This window comes from Haliotis rufescens, unplaced genomic scaffold, assembly GCF_023055435.1.
Source record: "Haliotis rufescens isolate VD_foot unplaced genomic scaffold, xgHalRufe1.0.p SCAF_2, whole genome shotgun sequence".
NCBI lineage: Eukaryota > Metazoa > Mollusca > Gastropoda > Lepetellida > Haliotidae > Haliotis > Haliotis rufescens.
This window is the reverse complement of record NW_025963890.1, coordinates 63,020,491-63,041,838: the sequence shown is the minus strand read 5'-3', so window position 1 is coordinate 63,041,838 and position 21,348 is coordinate 63,020,491. Positions and strand designations below refer to the sequence as shown.

The following is a 21,348-nucleotide window of genomic DNA, read 5'->3' as shown; positions in this document are numbered from 1 at the left end:
AGAACTCATTTTTGTTTTGTCTGTGTAGTATAGTCATGGATGATGTGGTTGCATTGCCACTTAGCTGTGTAACATCCCATGTTATATGTACAGGTAGATACAATTTATCATGCAAGAGCTGATCACTGATTTTGAAATGTTTGTTTGTATGGCCGTATCATTTATCAATTTGATGGAATGTGTCTATATGAAACTGTATATTGTCTTTTGTGTCTGTTTCACTGGCATTCTCTCAGAAAGAATACAAACGGAGAAACAGACTTTGTATATTGTATTTTATTCTTACACTGACGAATGAAAGGGAATAAAGTCTATTATTACAAATCTGTGTTTGTTCAATAGAGGTTCATTTGAGTACATTTTGCAAAAACATCTGGTTCATGATACCATTTTTAAATGGTCAATAGACAATGCACGAGCTCCATGGGAACCCTTCTGAAGGACCTTATAACAGTTGACACTGCTGCTTGGCCAGCGGCAGTCCATGGTAAAGGACGTCTATTATTTGAAGTCATTTCTCTGAGTCACCAGTTGCATACTTGCACAATATCATTAAATCCAGTCAATTTGTGGAAACGTAAGATTATTTTTTTTTACACATTTATTATCATTCTCTCACGTCTCTGAAATTCACATAATGTGCCAGTGTACTTGTGAGGTTTATGGAGTACCATTTAGTTTCAACATATCTGGCCCGTAGATTGCTTTTGTCATCAACAAAATCTACCCCTGTTGAAGGTTTCGCATCCATGCCTTTGGCTGTATGTTTGTTCTTGCAAGATGACAAGTGCCAGGACGTCATGTCTACATGAAGTAATTCAGCATGCTTTCGTAATGTTCTTGTTGGCCAGATATACGCTGAGGTTCACCCTTCTCCAGGATGTATTTCTGTAAGGAAAATAAAATTCAAGCAAGTGACACCAGAGAAAATATTTTGGATTTTTAAAAGTAAAAAAACACAGAACAACCATTTTGTAGAAGTTAGACTAACTGAAAGATATTTCAATTAATATCTCCAGAAAGGCACAAACTCTTAACTTTTTTATGTGTTTAGATACTAGTGTGAAGTACAAGTTACGATATGGTTTTGAGTTGAATCAAAGAAGGTAGAAGAAGAATGCGAAAGACAAACTGTATTTCCTTTTCAAGACATGTTCCTGTAACATCTGACGTACAAATTTCAAACATTCTCACACATCACGACAAATGACAGATCATTATTACTACTGCAAATATACATTAGTCCGAATGTTTTATGTTAAAGGCTGAAAACAGACAGCTAATAAGTACCTCTAGTTCCTCAAAGCTAGTTTCTCCACTTTCGATCTTGGCACCGATTCCGTCACTATAGCTACTGTATCTTTCCTGAAACCAAGAATAATGTTTGAAAATGTTTGAAAATGTGCTAATATGTTTCACACTTGTTCAGTCATGTTCATAAAGAGCGGGAAATTTAGAGAGTTTTTTTTACTTGAATAAATGATAACCAGATCCCATTGATGTGCAAAAAAACGTTTCCATGAAAAGCTTCATTACAGTCAAGGCCACAATGGCATGTTGCATCAGATTTAATTGACCATATTTTCTACACAATTACCAGGCGAGGTTCTAAAAAGGCACACAAGATTAACTCCCTGAAGCAATAAGGTATACTTTTGGTTAATGCAGTGTGGGTGTAAAGAGGTGTTAAGTATGTTGTGGCTGTAAATTCCACATTGATGCTCAGGTGCATACGTTCTGCCCAATGTGGAGATTCCCGTAAGGTTGGCCTTACCTGAACAGCTTTAGGGATGGTACCATTGCTGGCAATTCGGGCAGCAATCTTCAGGCCTCGGGCAAAGGTGTCCATTGCACCTGGAAGAAGGTATTGCATTGCAGTAGATGGTTGTTGCATAAAGAAGCCACTGTCAGCCATATGACATGGAGACAGTTGACTTACGGACTTCAACCACTTTATCCTTTAATTGCGGCTGTACCTTGACCGAGCAAGTAATAAGAAGTAAAATCCATGTCAGCTTCTAAAATGCCAATTAAAGATATAGCAGTATTACAGCTATTTTACAAGTCAACAGGCCAAACCACCAGATGTACCATATCACTAAGCCTGACTACCGGATGTGCCAAATCAGCGGGCCTGACTACCAGATATACCATATCGCCAAGCCTGACTACCGGATGTGCCAAGTCAGTGGGCCTGACTACCAGATGTACCATAGCACCGAGCCTGGCTACCAGATAAACCATATCACCAAGCCTGACTACCGGATGTGCCAAATCAGCGGGCCTGACCACCAGATGTACCATAGCACCGCGCCTGACTACCGGATGTGCCAAATCAGCGGGCCTGACCACCAGATGTACCATAGCACCGCGCCTGACTACCGGATGTGCCAAGTCAGCGGGCCTGACTACCAGATGTACCATAGCACCGCGCCTGACTACCGGATGTGCCAAATCAGCGGGCCTGACCACCAGATGTACCATAGCACCGCGCCTGACAACCGGATGTGCCAAGTCAGCGGGCCTGACTACCAGATGTACCATAGCACCGCCCCTGACTACCGGATGTGCCAAGTCAGCGGGCCTGACTACCAGATGTACCATAGCACCAAGCCTGACTACCGGATGTGCCAAATCAGCGGGCCTGACCACCAGATGTACCATAGCACCGCGCCTGACTACCGGATGTGCCAAGTCAGCGGGCCTGACTACCAGATGTACCATATCACCGCGCCTGACTACCGGATGTGCCAAGTCAGCGGGCCTGACTACCAGATGTACCATATCACCGCGCCTGACTACCGGATGTGCCAAGTCAACGGGCCTGACCACCAGATGTACCATATCACCAAGCCTGACTACCGGATGTACCATAGCACCGCGCCTGACTACGGGATGTACCATAGCACCGCGCCTGACTACCGGATGTGCCAAGTCAACGGGCCTGACCACCAGATGTACCATATCACCAAGCCTGACTACCGGATGTACCATAGCACCGCGCCTGACTACCGGATGTACCATAGCACCGCGCCTGACTACCGGATGTGCCAAGTCAGCGGGCCTGACTACCAGATGTACCATATCACCGCGCCTGACTACCGGATGTGCCAAGTCAGCGGGCCTGACTACCAGATGTACCATATCACCAAGCCTGACTACCGGATGTGCCAAGTCAACGGGCCTGACCACCAGATGTACCATATCACCAAGCCTGACTACCGGATGTGCCAAATCAGCAGGCCTGACTACCAGATGTACCATAGCACCGAGCCTGACTACCGGATGTGCCAAATCAGCGGCCTGACCACCAGATGTACCATAGCACCGAGCCTGACTACCGGATGTGCCAAATCAGCGGGCCTGTGGCCAAAACTTAAAGCCAAGACTAGTGAGTATGGTGGTTACGCCATTTCTAGCAATATCATGGTGGGCGACACCAGAAATGTGCTTCATACATTGTACCCATGTTGGGAATCAACCCGGGCCGGTGACGAGCGAACGCTTGAACCACTAGGCTACTCCACCACCCCTGAAGCCAAGTCTAATGCAGTCATACATGAACTACATGTAAAGAGGCCATAACACCAGAGTCATAATCGTGATTATAACTGAGCTGTTTGATTACCATGACGACTCCAGAAATTTAAACAGTGCAATGTAATTAGTCAGCAACCGGACAACAGTGGACATTACTCAGAAGTTATTCCGTGACTAATATCCTACCAATGTGGGCAGTGAACATGTCACGGAGTTCTGTAGATTCACGGCGGACCTTGCAGTCAAAATTGAGTCCACCCGGCTGGATGCCTCCCTGATCCAACACCACCTAAAAAGAGCAGTAACTTTAACATGGGATCTAATGCTGTGCATAGGACAGTGCAGAAGGTCAATATTTCAGAGAAGCAGCAAGCAGAATAGCGATTCAGTGATTTCTATTTCAAAGCCTTGCGTCTAAGTCTGACGCTAGAGGGTTTCGTTTAATTTTCAAGATTGACGCAAATGCTTAAAATCTAACCCTGATGTAAAGGCCTGTTAACCAGGCCCTACACCAGAGATTTCTGTCCAAGCTTCACGCAAAATATGTATGTCTTACTAAAATGTAAAAGCCTACTGCTAAAACTAAATGACATAACCAGATGCCAAAGCTTTATGAGGGAGATATTTTTTCGAGATGTCGTTTGTAAAACACAACTGTCAGCCAAAAGTGAGTGAGTTGGATTTAACGCCGCTTTTAACAATATTCCAGTCATATCGCGGTGTGTCAGCTTAATGTGGGGGAAGCCCGGAGTGATGCAGATCTCAGACGTTTACCACTTCGGTGAAACCCACGATCACAGATGTTGTGCTGACATACCTAAAATTATAATGTGGGCGAACCGAATTCGAATCCACAATCATAGGTTCCTGGCGCGTTAAGGGACACAGCCCTACACAAAGAATTGCCGCGCCTTGGGTTACCGCTCCAGTCTAACCCCGATGTAACCTCTTATTTCCAAAGGTTTATGTCTAAACCAAAGCTAAAGTCTACATCTAAACCTTAGGCCAAAGTCTAACCCCTTTGTAAAAGCCTACTGCCCAGGCTCTGTGACGTAATCTGATGCCAACACTTCATGTCTACCCCCTTTGTAAAAGTCAATTGAACAAGTTTTGTTTATTTTAATGCCCTACACCAGAGGTCCACAGCATATCTATGCCTAGCCCAAATATTAAAGCCAATTGCTAAGGTTTATATGTAAACCGGACGCTAAGGGTTTATGACACAAAAGGTTTCGGGCAAACCCATATGTTAATGCCTGTTGCCAGCGCTCTTTTTCCAAAGTTTTTTGTCTAACCCAGAGATAAAAACACATTGCTAAATGTGGTACTCGTATCTAACTGTAAAAAGTCAATGCCAGATAATAACCAGTCTAGATCATCAACGATCGATGATTGGGAGTAAAAGGCAAAATAATGATGAAATAATATGAATGGATTACAGTAAACTACGGTTATAACGAACACGCTTATAACGAACTGACCGATAAAACGAACTTACTTTTTAGTCCGGACCATTTGTTGTATATATGCTGTTTATATGCTTATAACGAACTACGGTTATAACGAACTAAAATTAGTGGTCCCTTTGAGTTCGTTATAATCGTAGTTTACTGTACTGAAAATCAGTGATGACACCAGGTGTTCGCGAAAAGGGTAAGCATGGCGTGCCCTACCGGTTGAAACCACCACTCGCACAATTTACATAAAAAGTAAATGTTTGTGTGCAAGCCGGACGCCTTAGAACATCTCTGAAAGAGACGCCGATAACGTTCTCTACGATGTTTTTATAGATATCCACCATAATCATCACCTACTCGTATGTGCCAATTCACTAGTAGCGCTGGTTGAACTTACCTTCATCACTAGAGCAGTATTCTTGGCGTCCATTGGGAACTGGTCTGTGTCCCAGCCCAGATCGGGGGAGCCTGTGTTGGAGTCGATGGAGCCAAGCATACCCATCCTGTCACAACAGACATACACACTATAGCCAGCGGGAAGACTGGACATGATCATAGTAGGTTATTCAGTAATACGCCCAATACCCGATCACTAAATGACTGATCATGGAGCTACATGCACATGAGTGAGTGGGTTGTGTTTAACGCCGCTTTTAACAGTATTCCAGTTATATCGCGGCGTGTCAGCTTAATGTGGGAGGAAAGCCCGAGGTGATGCAGGTCTCAGACGTTTACCACTTCGGTGAAACCGACGAGCACGGGTATGGTGCTGACAAACCTAGAAACATAATTGGGGCGAACCGGGATTCGAACCCACAATCATAGGTTTCTGGCGTGCCCAAGGGACGCAAGGGACAGCGAATCGCGGCGCCTTAGACGACTGGGCCACCCGTGCCCCCACATGTACATGAAGGCTAGATATTGGCACTAATACTAAATATATATAGTTAACCTTTGGCCAAGCTTGGAACGGAGAACGTGCTTCAAAGGTTGCGTCTAATTGATCCGAGTTCACAATTGCAGTAAAGGTGATTCATTACACTCTGGAACTTTTCAACATGTCGAGACTCAATTTCAGATACTGAAAATATCACGAGGAAGATCTACAAGTTTTGTTTCGTTGTGATTACGTTCAAGTGTCATCAGAGGAAAAATACAAAATGGCGACCCGACTGAGCTCTACCGTGGACATTTAACAAAGTCGACGGCGAAAAGGGTATTACGAGATATGTGATTGTCAAACAATAACATGCGCAACTTAATTTAAGGAGATTTACTACGTAGCAAGTCATGACAGACATCATTAGATAGATAGAGTGAGTGAGTGAGTTCGTTTTAACATTATTCCAGTTATATCACGGTGTGTCAGCTTAATGTGGGAGTTGGAATCCCGGTTCGCCCCGATTATGTTTCTAGGTTTGTCAGCACCATACCCGTGCTCGTGGGTGGTAAACGTCCGAGACCGGCATCACTTCGGGCTTTCCTCCCACATAAAGCTGACACGCCGCGATATAACTCGAATAATGTTAAAAGCGGCGTTAAACCCAACTCACTCACTCACTTAATGTGGGAGGAAAGCCCGAAGTGATGCAGGTCTCGGACGTTTACCACTTCGGTGAAACCCACGAGAACGGGTATGGTGCTGACAAACCTAGAAATCGGGGGCGAACCTGGATTCGAACCCACAATCATAGGTTTCTGGCGTGTCTAAGGGACGCAACTCATGCACGAATCGCGGCGCCTTAGACGACTGGGCCACCCGCGACCCCTCATTAGACAGAGCAATGGTACCCCCAATCCCCCGAACAGAAGCAACAAAAGATACGTACGCCGAGGAGACGACACAATCGTGTTCGTAGGAATGGCCGGCTAGAGTCGTGTGGTTGGGCTCGATGTTCAGCTGAAACAGACATGGATAGCTTCACAACTGTGACAGATGCTACAGCGAAAACGCCAGAGTGTCATCAATCGCGAATATCTGCCGAAACAGACTCCATAGTATGTAAGAGAGAAAATGCTGATGAAAATTATATGAATTGGTCACTGAAAATCTGTGATGACACCAGGTGTTCTCGAAAAGAGAAAACATGGAGTATGCCTTGAGGCGTTGACTGAACAAAAATATAGTCTCACACACTCCTTGTCCCCAAATACCTACACTATGCAGACACACGCATGGAACCGCATAGAGGAATTTTGGGGGAAAAAATCTGGAACTGACAGAAAACAAAGAAACTGGTATGTGGTAGTGACGCCTGAATGCAAGGTAACAATGCAATGATGTTGTCTTTGTTCGAATCCTTATTCACGATGTCATATCTGGACATAAGCTTCCAGTCACTTGTTACTTACCAAGAGTCAGAATCCACGATGCGTTTTCAAAGTGTTTCAGTATAAATGGTATATCACGTCTATATGGAATGGTATGAAACTGAATTGTAATATCCTACTTTCTGGTATTTTCAAGTTATCAAGTCACTGATTTTCTAGCATCGTTTACAAACAAATAACAGATTTTCTGATGATTGGTGGACTGGTAGTGTATCTAGCAACCCACCTTGAACTCCTTGTCCAGATCAAAGCTCTTTAGGAAGCCAATGACTGTCATGGCGTCTGCAAACACAGAGTACACACGTGGTAAGTCGTTGAATATAGAGAGAATCTCACCAGAGTGTCTTTTGCTATCAAACATTAACAGTGAGTGAGTGAGTGAGTGAGCTGTGTTTAAAGCCGCTGGGTTTAACGCCACAGTATTCCAGTCATATCACGGCGTGTCAGCTTGATGTGGGAGGAAAGCCCGAAGTGGTGCAGTGCAGGTCTCAGACGTTAACCACTTCTGTGAGACCCACGAGCACGGGTATGGTGCTGACAAACCTAGAAACATAATCGGGGCGAAGCGGAATTCGAAACCACAATCATAGGTTTCTGGCGTGCCCAAGAGACGCAACTCTTCACAGCGAATTGCATCGCCTCTATAAAAGTTCAAATGTCCGAGGCTTGCCGAGTGTTCATATATATATCATAATAAAGACACGAGGGTGATATTCTATTTATCATACAAAATTCAGTTTGTAAAAGGTCATTAGCAGAGAGATTAGTGATGTCATTTGTTTTTGACGTCATGGAAACCGATGCTCTGCAAAGCATTGTGATTCAATTTCACTTCGCCATATTCTCCGAGGAGAGATTGTTTGACCACACCATAGCAGTATCTGCCGTGAAAGTAATTTTTTGATGATTAAACCGTCTCATTGAAGAACATGTACATGCATTTTAGAACTGCCACGCAAAATTATATTGCCTGATGTTAATCATACATGACTGGGTTAACATTGAAAAGGGTTGCTTATAGAATCGCATTTGTTACAATTTTACAATGTTACAATTTTAGACATTTCTCCATAAACTTTTGCAGAAACATCAAGTTCACAAAATATTGACAGGGCTACCACTAACATAGCGTATGCAATACATGGCGTATTGATGATGTGGGAACTAATAAATTATAAATTCACATAAATTATCAACAGGTTTCCATGGAAAACGTACCATAGTCATACTGATGCTTGGTAGGTTCTTTGGGCTTGGGCTCAATCAGAAATGTCCCGGTGAAGCCGATCTTCTTCTTGTAATCTGCAAAATGCACGGGCAAGTAAGTGATGGTGTGTGGGTGTGGGTGTGGGTGTGCCCATAGAATCTGAGTGAGTGAGTGAGTATGGTTTTACGCCGCTTTTAGCAATATTCCAGTATTCACGGCGGGGGACACCAGAAATGGGCTTCACACATTGTACCCATGTCGGGAATCGAACCCGGTTCTTCGGCGTGACGAGCGAACGCTTTAACCACTAGGCTACCCGACCGCCCTGCATAGAATCTGAATGGACAGTTGAGTCATTACATAAAAATTGGAGATAAACAATATGTTTTTCATCGCCGCACTCAGCAATATGACGGCGGCCTGTAAATAATCGAGTCTGGACCAGACAAACCAGTGATTGATATTATGAGAGAGGTCCCGCGCCGTCGTGTACGATGACACACAATCCAGTCACGGAGCCGTCCCACGGATGCATTCTGTCTCGTTGACAGGCATAGGTTGGTGGGAACCTGTTATAAACCCAGATTCCTCTATGGAGTTACAATGAGATGACAGCTAACCCATCTCATTGGCGATTCATGGTTGAACCATTATTCTGATTAATTATGAAAATATGACGTATATCGTACCTGAAGCCATTCTGAAGAACTTTGCCATGTGAGTGACCTCGGCCTTGACATTGGTGTTGAGGATGCTATGGTAACCCTCTCGTCCTCCCCAGAACACTGAGACAGAAGCAAAGGGATTACACAAAGATCAACTTCGTACAGCGTGCATCCTAAGCCATTGACGTATAGAGTTGCAACACATGGAATGAGAGCTGCTTGGCGAAAGGGGCAAAGTGTATCGAATGTTTGTTTGTTGTTTAACGCCGCACTCAGCAATATTCCAGCTATATGGCGGTGGGCTGTAAATAATCTGGACAAGACAATCCAGTGATTGACATCATGAGCATCGATCCATGCAATTAGGACACGATGACATGCATCAAACAAGTCAGCGAGCCTGACCACCCGATCTTGTTAGTCGCCTCTAACAAGTATGGTCGCCTTTTACGGCAAGCATGGGTTGCTGAAGACCTTTCTCTACCCGTATGAGGGCACGAATCTAATTCCATATTACTTCTTCAACACATGGAAGAATCACTGCATACTTACCGAAGTTCTCAGCCCCGAGTCTCTTTGCGACCTCCAAGCCTTTCTTCACCTGGGCTGCCGCGAATGCGAACACGTGGGCATCTGGGTTGGTGCTGGCGCCGTTCATGTACCTGGCGACAGAAATGTACGTTCAGTGTGCATGGATGTACCAGGGGTGTGTGCTCAGCTGGTTGTCACCGTTGATCTATTTAGTAACGACCGATTTAGCCGTGTAAAGAAACTGATCTATCTTTCATGAGTGAGTGAGTATGGCTTTACGCCGTTTTTAGCAATATTACAACCATATCACGGGGACACCGGGAATAACATTCACACATTGTATCCAAGAGGGGAATCGAACCCGGGGCTTCGGCGTGACGGGCGAACGCATTATCCATATGGCTACCCCGCCGCGCCTGTCTTTCGCGAGGTACTGTCCATTAACCAAATATGGTGAGATATTTTTTCGAGGTGTCGTTTGTAAAACACAACTGTCAGCCAAAAGTGAGTGAGTGAGTGAGTTGCATTTAACGCCGCTTTTAACAGTATTCCAGTCATATCGCGGTGTGTCAGCTTAGTGTGGGAAAGCCCGAAGTGATGCAGGTCTCAGACGTTTACCACGATGCTGACAAACCTAGAAACATAATCGGGGCGAACCGGTATTTGAACCCAAAATCATAGTTTTCTGGCGAGCCCAAGGGACGCAACTCTGCACGGCGAATTGCGGCGCCTCAGATGACATGGCCAGCCGTGCCCCCGTTAGCTAAGATAGGAGACGCTCACGTGATGACGTTTAACTACTCATGCCGGGTGGTGTTTGATATGAAAAAACAACCTACATGTAAATAACACTGTCCCGTAACTGTGCTGCCTACAGGCGTTGTGTAAACAACAGATGACATCATCAACGAGCTGATACATAACAACCCGTGAAGATTCCGGGGTAGAATCGGTCTTCAGCAACCCATACTTGCCGTGAGAGGCGACGATGCTTGTCGTTAAAGTCGACTATGCTTGTCGTAAGAGGCGACTAACGGGATCAGGTGGTCAGGCTCGCTGACTTGGTTGATGCATGTCATCGTATCCCATTTGCGTGGATCGATGCTCATGATGTCAATCACTGGATTATGTGGCCCAGACTCGATTAATTACAGACCGCCGTCCTATAGTTGGAATATTGCTGAGTTCGGCGTTAAACAACAAACAAACAGAGATACATAACTTACTGTCCACAGGTGTCAGTATAACTGTGCGTATATAACTGACGTGTATAACTGACGTGTATGTTGTATACGAGGGACTATGTTTTTACCACTAACACGACGGAGACGCCAAAAATGAACTTCATACATTGTATCCACTTGGTGAATCGAATTCAGTTCTAGGGTGAACAAACAAGTTGCAGGTTGCCACTATTATTACCTAGGGTGGACAAACAAGTTGCAGGTTGCCGTGCTTATTACCTAGGGTGGTAAAAAAGTTGTAGGTTGCCATGTTTATTACCTAGGGTGGGCAAACAAGTTGCAGGTTGCCATACTTATTTCCTGGGGTGGGCAAACAAGTTGCAGGTTGCCATTCGTATTACCTAGGGTGGGCAAACAAGTTGCACATTGCCATGCTTATTACCTAGGGTGGGCAAACAAGTTGCACATTGCCACACTTATTACCTAGGGGGGACAAACAAGTTGCAGGTTGCCATGCATATTACCAAGGGTGGGCAAACAAGTTGCACGTTGCCATGCTTATTACCTAGGGTTGGCAAACAAGTTGCAGGTTGTCATGCTTATTACCTGGGGTGGGCAAACAAGTTGGAGGTTGCCATACTAATTACCTAGGGTGGACAAACAAGTTGCAGGTTGCCATACTTATTTCCTGGGGTGGGCAAACAAGTTGCAGGTTGCCATACTTATTTCCTAGGGTGGATAAACAAGTTGGCGGTTGCCATGCGTATTACCTAGGGTGGGCAAACAAGTTGCAGGTTGCCGTGCTTATAACCTAGGGTGGGCAAACAAGTTGCACGTTGCCATGCTTATTACCTAGGGTGGGCAAACAAGTTGCAGGTTGCCATACTTATTTCCTAGGGTGGGCAAACAAGTTGCAGGTTGCCATGCTTATTACCTAGGGTGGATAAACAAGTTGCAGGTTGCCATGCATATTACCTAGGGTTGGCAAACAAGTTGCAGGTTGCCGTGCTTATAACCTAGGGTGGGCAAACAAGTTGCACGTTGCCATGCTTATTACCTAGGGTGGGCAAACAAGTTGCAGGTTGCCATGCTTATTACCTAGGGTGGACAAACATGTTACGGGTTGCCATGCTTATTACCTAGGGTGGGCAAACAAGTTGGAGGTTGCCATGCTTATTACCTAGGGTGGACAAACAAGTTGCACGTTGCCATGCTTATTACCTAGGGTGGACAAACATGTTACGGGTTGCCATGCTAATTACCTAGGGTGGGCAAACAAGTTGCAGGTTGCCATGCTTATTACCTGAGGCGGGCAAACAGGTTGCAGGTTGCCACACTTATTACCTGGGGTGGGCAAACAAGTTGCAGGTTGTCATGCTTATTACCTAGGGTGGGCAAACAAGTTGCAGGTTGCCATGCTTATTACCTGAGGTGGGCAAACAGGTTGCAGGTTGCCATGCTTATTACCTAGGGTGGACAAACAAGTTGCAGGTTGCCATGCTTATTACCTGAGGTGGGCAAACAGGTTGCAGGTTGCCACACTTATTACCTGGGGTGGGCAAACAAGTTGCAGGTTGTCATGCTTATTACCTAGGGTGGGCAAACAAGTTACGGGTTGCCATGCTTATTACCTAGGGTGGACAAACAAGTTGCAGGTTGCCATGCTAATTACCTAGGGTGGGCAAACAAGTTGCAGGTTGCCATACTTGTTACCTAGGGTGGACAAACATGTTGCAGGTTGCCATGCTAATTACCTAGGGTGGGCAAACAAGTTGCAGGTTGCCATACTTATTACCTAGGGTGGACAAACATGTTGCAGGTTGCCATGCTTATTACCTAGGGTGGGCAAACAAGTTGCAGGTTGCCATACTTATTACCTAGGGTGGACAAACATGTTGCAGGTTGCCATGCTAATTACCTAGGGTGGGCAAACAAGTTGCAGGTTGCCGTGCTTATTACCTAGGGTGGGCAAACAAGTTGCAGGTTGCCATACTTTTTACCTAGGGTGGACAAACATGTTGCAGGTTGCCATGCTTACTACCTAGGGTGGACAAACATGTTGCAGGTTGCCATGCTTACTACCTAGGGTGGACAAACATGTTGCAGGTTGCCATGCTAATATCCTAGGGTGGGCAAACAAGTTGCAGGTCGCCATACTTATTTCCTAGGGTGGGCAAACAAGTTGCAGGTTGCCATGCGTATTACCTGGGGTGGGCAAACAAGTTGCAGGTTGCCCATAACAGTTTGACTCCAGTCTTCTTCTGCAGCTGCTCGGCCAGGTCGACGATCTCGTCCAGGTTTTTGTTGGACTCCTCCAGAGTGGCTCCCTCGGGGGCGATGTCCCTGGAAGAGGGGCAGTGTATGATCAGCTTAGATAGTAGGGGGCTTGGTGTATGTCGAGTTGAACAGTATGTCAGTTATATCAGGGCGTCAGTGGCCGTAGAAAACAAAAAGTGTTGCTGCGAGCATGGGTATGGTGTTAGCAGACCACTGATGGTTTCTGGGGCGAATCTGAAATTTCTGAACCCGCGAGCTGGGAAGCCTGGCATTACTATGGAAACAACAAAGCACAGTGACATCAAAGTAGATCAATACTAGATCAATACTATTGCTGATCACGGCTTTTGCATTTTACCAGGCACCTTCCGCCATTTTGGTTAGGAATATCCTTTCTTAGTAACATTTTCTACATGTTTCAGACGTCATTTTTGGCCGCCTTGCTAAAATGACGGGGTTTTAGGGGCTTGAATTAAATACATTCGTTAGTAAATGTAGTTATTAGTTACCAAAGTGAATGAAAACTGCACAGGGACATATCTGTTGAATGTGGCCCCGATTATGGAACGTCTATTTTCGAGTAATTTCTTCGTGTCCTATTTTCGATATCTCTGAATTGTTTTTTGATTTTTCAAATAGCCTGCGGCTTTATTAGCACCAAGAAACAAACATGGCGGATAGATGTCCGGTAAAATGCACGTGTACCCCTAAATATGTATATTATGCACACGCCTGCAATATAGTTAAGAACCAGCCTTCTTTATTTACATATATCATAAACTTCCGTTTATCTTTTGGAATATCTATGTGAAACCTTTATCTCATTTTGATCAAACAAACCACCGACACTTGCTGAGAGATTCTACAAGAGAAATGTATGTTTAGTCATGTGGTTGCAAGTACCGAGACAAATAATACTATGCAAAGAAACAGGACGCCATTGAAAAGTCTAGTACGATAGGCATTGCAATCGACAGTTACACAACATGTAATAAGATAATCGATGCTGCTTGTTGCATTTCATTAAGAGAATGTTATATTGTAAAGTTCAACAAAATTCCAACTATATATATGTGACAACACAAATGGGCTTTAAACGTTGTACCCATATTTGGAACCAAACTGCGTGACGGGTCTGTCTGACCAGTCAGCTACCCATCGCCCATTGCGGCTTCAGAGGCAAGGTATTATCTCAAGAGAAATTATGGCTGCCATAAATAATAATTCAGGAAACATTTCAACACAAGGCATTTGCTGGAGTGTGTTCATGTTTACCTGTCGTGGAAGGTCCAGTATTTGACCCCAAGTTTGGAGAAGAACTCGAATCCTGCTCTCAACCTCCTCTTGGCGTTGGCGATGGTGTCACTGCCGTCGTCCCAAGGTCGGTTCAAGGTCGGGAAGCCAAACGGGTCAGCGCCTTGACATCAATGATTTATTGAGGGTTTAACGCCGCTTTAGGGTTTTACTTCATGTAAGTTCACGCCAATAGTTTCATTGCAAAGGGTTTAACGTTAATTCATTTGGGGCATATAAACCGTACTTCCAGGTAGCTCGTAGGTTATTCTTTAAATATACATAATCTAATAATAAGGTGAGGTGAAATGTGGTTTAACGTCGCGTCCAAGATTATTGCACTTCTATAGCGACTTGCATGCACGTGTTTGCGTGTGGTTGCTTGTACTAGTCCGGACTGATGCCGATTCATAGTGCTAGCCCACTGAGATACCATGCCGCAGTTTAATTCAGACACAGTATACTGACTCCGAACCGACAAGTCCTTGTTTTAACCCCTTAAAGACGAGCGCCAGACAAGGGAACAACAAGTACCATATTTTAACGTTTTTTGGTATGACGCGGCCGGGGATCAATCCTCGGACCTTCCGCTCTCCGGGCGGACGCTGTACCACTAGACCACGGAGGCGGTCGATCTAATAGTGAAGTGATGGGCTTTGTGTGGAATGTAGGAGACTCCGCCTGAAACAAGGTCATTACCTGTCCCTCTGAAGGTGTGCCAGAAACACACGGAGAACCTCAGCCACTCCTCCATCGTCCTCCCCTGCACAGTCTACAGAAACAACACATGGGAAATACACAATCTCACCCAGTGACGAGGAGTAGTACACGTTTATCGTCCAATGTTGATATATTTCCAAAAAATAACGTTTTAAAAGAAATAAACAGTGTCTTGAGTGTAACCAGCTTCAGGGCATAGAGATAAGTGATGCCATTTGATTGTGACATTGTAACCGATGACGTCATAATGGTCTGCAAGGCATGGTGATGCAATTTCAGTGTAGCGATAGCTCCTATGGAAGCTAGTTTTGGGATGATAAATAGAGAATCTCACCCGAGTGTCTTTCGATATCAATTATATCAACACGAGTTGATAAAAGTGGAAAAACTCCGAGGCTTGCCGAGGATTTTTCCCCTTTTATCAACGAGTGTTGATATATTTGATATCAAAAGACACTCGGGTGAGATTTTATTTATCATCCAACTTCATCCTTCCAACTTTTGCAGTTTGTAGACAGTAATATGCATTGTCTCAAGTGTTAAAAGTACTGTTAACAGCTTCAGTCATGTCAGTGGCAGATGTCATTTGATTTTGACGTCATGGTAATCAGTGACGTCACAATGGTCTGCAAAGCATTGTGATGCAATTTCATTGCAGCGATATCAATAATATAGATATCGCTTGATGTCACCCAAGCGATATCTCCTGTGGGAGCCAGTTTTGGATGATAAAACACATTACCATTTAGGGGAGTGCGTCAATGTTTTATGAAGTTACTGCATAGCTTCATGTCACTGTAACGATCAAATTCATAAGGAATCATGAACATGAACCAAAAGACTAAGCCATGGCCAGATGTGGGGTAAACTTACCTCGGAGGGGTTATACTGTTTATACACCAGGGTGTCAGCTGGGCCCCCATCAGGCTTGAACTCTATATTCCCAATGCCTTAAGAAAAAATGTGAGGTTGAAAATTCTAGGAATAATAAATACGACAGTGATTGAGACAAATATGATCGAGACTTATTCAAGCCGAGGAACGAGATTTTCTTGCTAAGCGACATCATAAGATCGAGACCCGTGAAGATCCGGGGTAGAATAGGTCTTCACCAACCCATGCTTGCCGTAAAAAGCGACTATGCTTGTCGTTAGAGGCGACTAACGGGATCGGGTGGTCAGGCTCGCTGACTTGGTTGATGCATGTCATCGTATCCCAGTTGCGTGGATCGATGCTCATGATATCAATCATTGGAATGGCTGGCCCAGACTCGATTATTTACAGCCCGCTTATAAACCTGGAATACTGCTGGGTGAGACGTTGACAATAAACAAACGAACATAAGATCGAATGTTTGGCAGGATTCTAGATACTCGTAAATGTAACGGTGGCCTTTGAGGTGGTTTTGTCCTTCCGAGCTAATGAGCAATATTCTCGCCACGTCATGACGGGGGATACCAAGAATGGGGGCATACATTGTAACCATGTTGGGATTCGAACACGGTTATGTTGTGTGAAGAGACAACGCTTTAACCAGGCTACCCCGCCCCCTTTGTCCTCATGTGAACTGCTCCTTGGGATAGACAGTGCTCAATCATGCTGGGATATGACTGATATCGTAAGTGACAGCCCACTCCAAGACTATCAGTAGCCACATGTTCAATATCGTGAGATATCCTGAATGTCAAGGGTCTTCTTCTGGGAACTCACGTCAGCGGGAGATAGATTCAAGATTAATGAGTATTGTTTTTGTAATCTGACGAGAGTCATTGTGATAAGATTAAACTAAGGTACTATCCAGCATAACAGGTTCATATTTCCTTTATTTCCGAATGTAGCATCCCACATGGATTCTGGGGCAGAATAGGTCTTAATGTGTTTAAGCTTCCCGAAAGGGGTACAGTAAACTACGTTTATAACGAACATGCTTATAACGAACTGACCGATATAACGAACTTATTTTTTAGTCCCGACCATTTGTTGTATATATGCTGTATGTATGCTTATAACGAACTACGGTTATTACAAACTAAACGTCACTGTCTCCATCTCTTAACAATAACACCCCATTCTATTGTCTCTGTGTGTAATTTGATTGGGTTGATTTAGCAGCTTTGTTTGTTGGTTGGTTGGTTGGCTGGTTGATTAACCCAGTACTCGGTAATATTCTTTTATATGACGTCTGCCTGTAAATAATCGAGTCTGGTTGCTATGAGCAACGTCTCATGCCATCGGAGTACAGGACCAGAATAATAAGAGCACCTCTGTGTTAATCAACGACGTAGCTCTTGTATACACATGTATACAAGTTATTATCCAAAGGGTAGAGATAGCCTAGTGGTAAAAGTGTTCGCTCGCCACGCAGAGGGGCCGGGTTTGATTCCCTGCATGGTATATACAATATGTGTGAAATCTATTTCACCGCCCTGATCTTGCTTCAATATTACTAATATTGCTAAAAGCGGCGTTAAACCGATCTCTCTCACTCATTAACCAGGACACACAGATAATGGATTCCGTGCTCATTCGTATGACGATGAGTGAACGAGTGTGGTTTTATGCCGCCTTTAGCAAAATTCCAGTAATATCACCGCGGGGGACACCAGACATGGGCTTCACACATTGTACCCATGTGAAGAATCGAACCCGGGTCTTCGGCGTGACGAGCGAACGATTTAACCACAAGGCTACCCACCGCCCCTACACGGTGATGGTGGGAAGCGCGTTTTCAATGAAGGCCAAGAAACAAAAGACACGTGTGGTGCAATCTGACGCCATGTCACTGTAAGTGAGTGAGTGAGTGAGTTGGGTTTAACGCCGCTTTTAACAGTATTCCAGTCACATCGCGGCGTGTCAGCTTAATGTGGGAGGAAATCCCGAAGCGATTCAGGTCTCAGACGCTTACCACTTCGGTGAAACCCACAATCACGGGTATGGTGCTGACAAACCTAGAAACATAATCGGGGCGAACCGGGATTCGAACGTACAATCATAGGTTTCTGGCGTGCCCAAGGAACGCAAGGGACAGCGAATCGCGGCGCCTTAGACGACTGCCTCCCCCCCCCCCCCCCCCCAAACCCCCAGCCCCCCACCCCATATATCACTGTGAACCTTGTGAGTTTTCATGCTGCACATATGCACATACTCATAAAGCTTGTATTCCGCGGACGACAGCCATGTATCTTTGCTAGGGCGAATACACGCCTGTATCAATTAGCTATTCTGCCGAGCTTAAAATACATGAAATTCAATAATGGTGTCCAGTAAAGACATTGCGAAGGCTTACACGTAGAATACGAACTACAACTCTGATAACTATACCAACAATATCAACATCAATATGAGTGAGTGACTTGGGTCTAACACTGCTTTTAACATTATTCAAGTTATATCACGGCGTGTCAGCTTAATGTGGGAGGAAAGCCCGAAGTGGTGCAGGTCTTAGACGTTTACCACTTCGGTGAAACCCACAATCACGGGTATGGTGCTGACAAACTTAGAAACGTAACCGGGATTCGAACCCACAATCATAGGTTTATGGCGTGCCCAAGTGTGCCAACTCTGCACAGCGAATCGGGGCGCCTTAGACGACTGGGCCCCCCGTGCCCCCTGGTCTTTGATGAAGATGGGTATCTACATATCATATAATTCCAGCGTGGCCTTGTAACGTGAAGCTGTGTTACGACATTGAACTTGCCATTAGTAACAGAGTGACCTGCCCCTTCTGCCGTATACTAATTAAAGTGTTTGGCGTTATCGCTAGGATGGCCCTGATACAGTTCTATATCTTCACCCTCTACCCTGACAACGTTGATATGGGGACAGCCTCAAGTTAAACGCCAAGACTGTACATGCCCCATTGAGACGTGGAGTACATTTCTGTGTCTGTGTATTCCCGTGCCGTGGGCACCCAACTGCAAGGGCAGCTAAGGCTTGGGCGTGAAATGTTTGTTTTGTTTGTTTGTTCCAGCTAATGATAGCGGTCTGTAAATAATCGAGTCTGGACCAGACAATCCAGTGATTGACATCATGAACATCGATCCACGCAATTGGGATACGATGACATGCATCAACCAAGTCAGCGAGCCTGACCACCCGATTCCGTGAGTCGCCTCTCACATAGCATTGTCGCCTTTTAGGGCAAGCATGGGTTGTATTGCTGAAGACCAATTCTACCCCGGATCTTCACGGGTCGGCATGAAATGACGTGACATGACATCGCCGTGCGACAAACATGGCGGAGGAAGAACAACTTCTAGAAGAACTGGAGAGGTGAAACAAAACGATCACAGAAGACGCAGGCGTAGTCGTGCTCTAACTATAATAGTTCAGGACAAAACTACACTATATTACACTAGGGGGCACGGGTGGCCCAGTCGTCTAAGGCGCCGCGATTCGCTGTGCAGAGTTGCGTCCCTTGGACACGCCAGAAACCTATGATTGTGGGTTCGAATCCCGGTTCGCCCAGATTATGTTTCTAGGTTTGTCAGCACCATACCCGTGCTCGTGGGTTTCACCGAAGTGGTAAACGTCTGAGACCTGCATCACTTCGGGCTTTCCTCCCACATTAAGCTGACACGCCGTGATATAACTGAAATACTGTTAAAAGCGGCGTTAAACCCAACTCACTCACTCACTCACTATATAACACTACATGGGGGAAGAGCAAACTTTATTTATTTTCCTAATACAAGTCGGTCTCGTGAAGTCATGGGTACTGTATGTGTGTTTTATTGTGTATTCCGAGTCTGGACCAGACAAACCATGGTTGACAGCTTCGAACCAAGTTGGGATGACACTTGGTCAACCTGAGACCAGTTCCACAAAACTATCTGAGCGTCACTCTATGTATTGGGAGTCTAACGCTAAGATCGCTTTGTGGCACAGACAATACAGCAACGTGACAGCAAGAGGCACATTTTTTAGGCTCCTACGAAAAGAATAGGTTATTGTTAGGATAACGATCTGCCCGGAATTTCCACGTGCACATATTATGATAAAGAAATCACTGACACACTGAATGTCACCGAGTAGAATAGGATCCCCTACACGCCTTATCACGAGAAGTGATTATATCGTCCAGTTTACATCATTAATTCTAACTCAGAGTCTCGTTTGTTTCTCATGCCAGATAAGCTTGTACACATCTGCAGGCGTCATTTGTCGCCGCCCGTATATCGGGTTTCTCAGGCCGTATTTAAATAACAGCTTGGCTCAACTTCGATCAGTCCCCAGCCTACTCAGCTACATGAAAAGCTAATTCACGTGGCGAGGACACATCCTTACTTCATAAATAAATATTCATACCGATGTCAATGCATTTCATACTTTTCTTTAAGCTCAAGATTGACAGCCCTGAAATAGCAGTCCTGCTGTTGGTAAATGTAGAGTTAAACTTACAAACTCAGATTCAACAACGTACCTGGGAAAAACTCGGCGTCAGGTGCATCATACTTGGCATATTGCGCACCTGCAGGACCAGAGTCAGATGATGTGGGAGCAAACGACGACATTCTGGACGGCGCAGTGACAGTCGAATGTTACCACGGCAGGGACTGGGATTGAATGAGCGTAGTCAGCAGGCTGTTATAAATGTCAAGGTCGTTTTGTAGATACACACATCTCCACGAGATAACTGGGGACCGTCACACGCGCTGAGAAAGTGTGTGACTGAATTACCTATATTGGCAACGCAACCGCATTATATATATACGATGTTATCTTACAGAGATACGAGCAATATTCTTCGTTGTATCGATTGATATACTATATACTGATGCTATATTATTTTATACGTTTAAACACATACCATGGTTTGGAGGGGGCACGGGTGGCCCAGTCGTCTAAGGCGCCGCAATTCGCTGTGCAGAGTTGCGTCCCTCGGAAACGCCAGGAACCTATGATTGTGGGTTCGAATCCCGGTTCGCTCCGATTATGTTTCTAGGTTTGTCAGCACCATATCCGTGCTCGTGGGTTTCACCGAAGTGGTAAACGTTTGAGACCTGCACCACTTCGGGCATTCTTCCCACGTTAAGCTGACACGCCGTGCTATAACTGGACTACTGTAAAAAGCGGCGTTAAACCTTACTCACTCACTCATGGTTTGGATGAGTTAATTCAGCAGCGCATCAGCAGACTTCTGC

At 45.0% G+C, this 21,348-nt stretch overlaps 1 protein-coding gene across 1 annotated transcript; it reads right to left on the bottom strand.

The window, feature by feature from the left end:
- Nucleotides 1-258: 258 nt before the first annotated feature.
- Nucleotides 259-20,829, bottom strand: LOC124142780 (xylose isomerase-like). Its single transcript, XM_048400302.1, has 15 exons — nt 20,628-20,829; nt 16,079-16,155; nt 15,185-15,257; nt 14,468-14,609; nt 13,121-13,258; nt 9,753-9,862; nt 9,225-9,320; nt 8,547-8,630; nt 7,555-7,610; nt 6,827-6,897; nt 5,395-5,500; nt 3,727-3,829; nt 1,775-1,854; nt 1,291-1,365; nt 259-888 (listed from the first exon to the last, which is right to left on the bottom strand). The coding sequence occupies exons 1-15, from the start codon at nt 20,716-20,718 to the stop codon at nt 805-807; spliced, it is 1,386 nt and encodes a 461-aa protein (XP_048256259.1). The 5' UTR covers nt 20,719-20,829; the 3' UTR covers nt 259-804.
- Between the last annotated feature and the right edge of the window lie 519 nt (nt 20,830-21,348).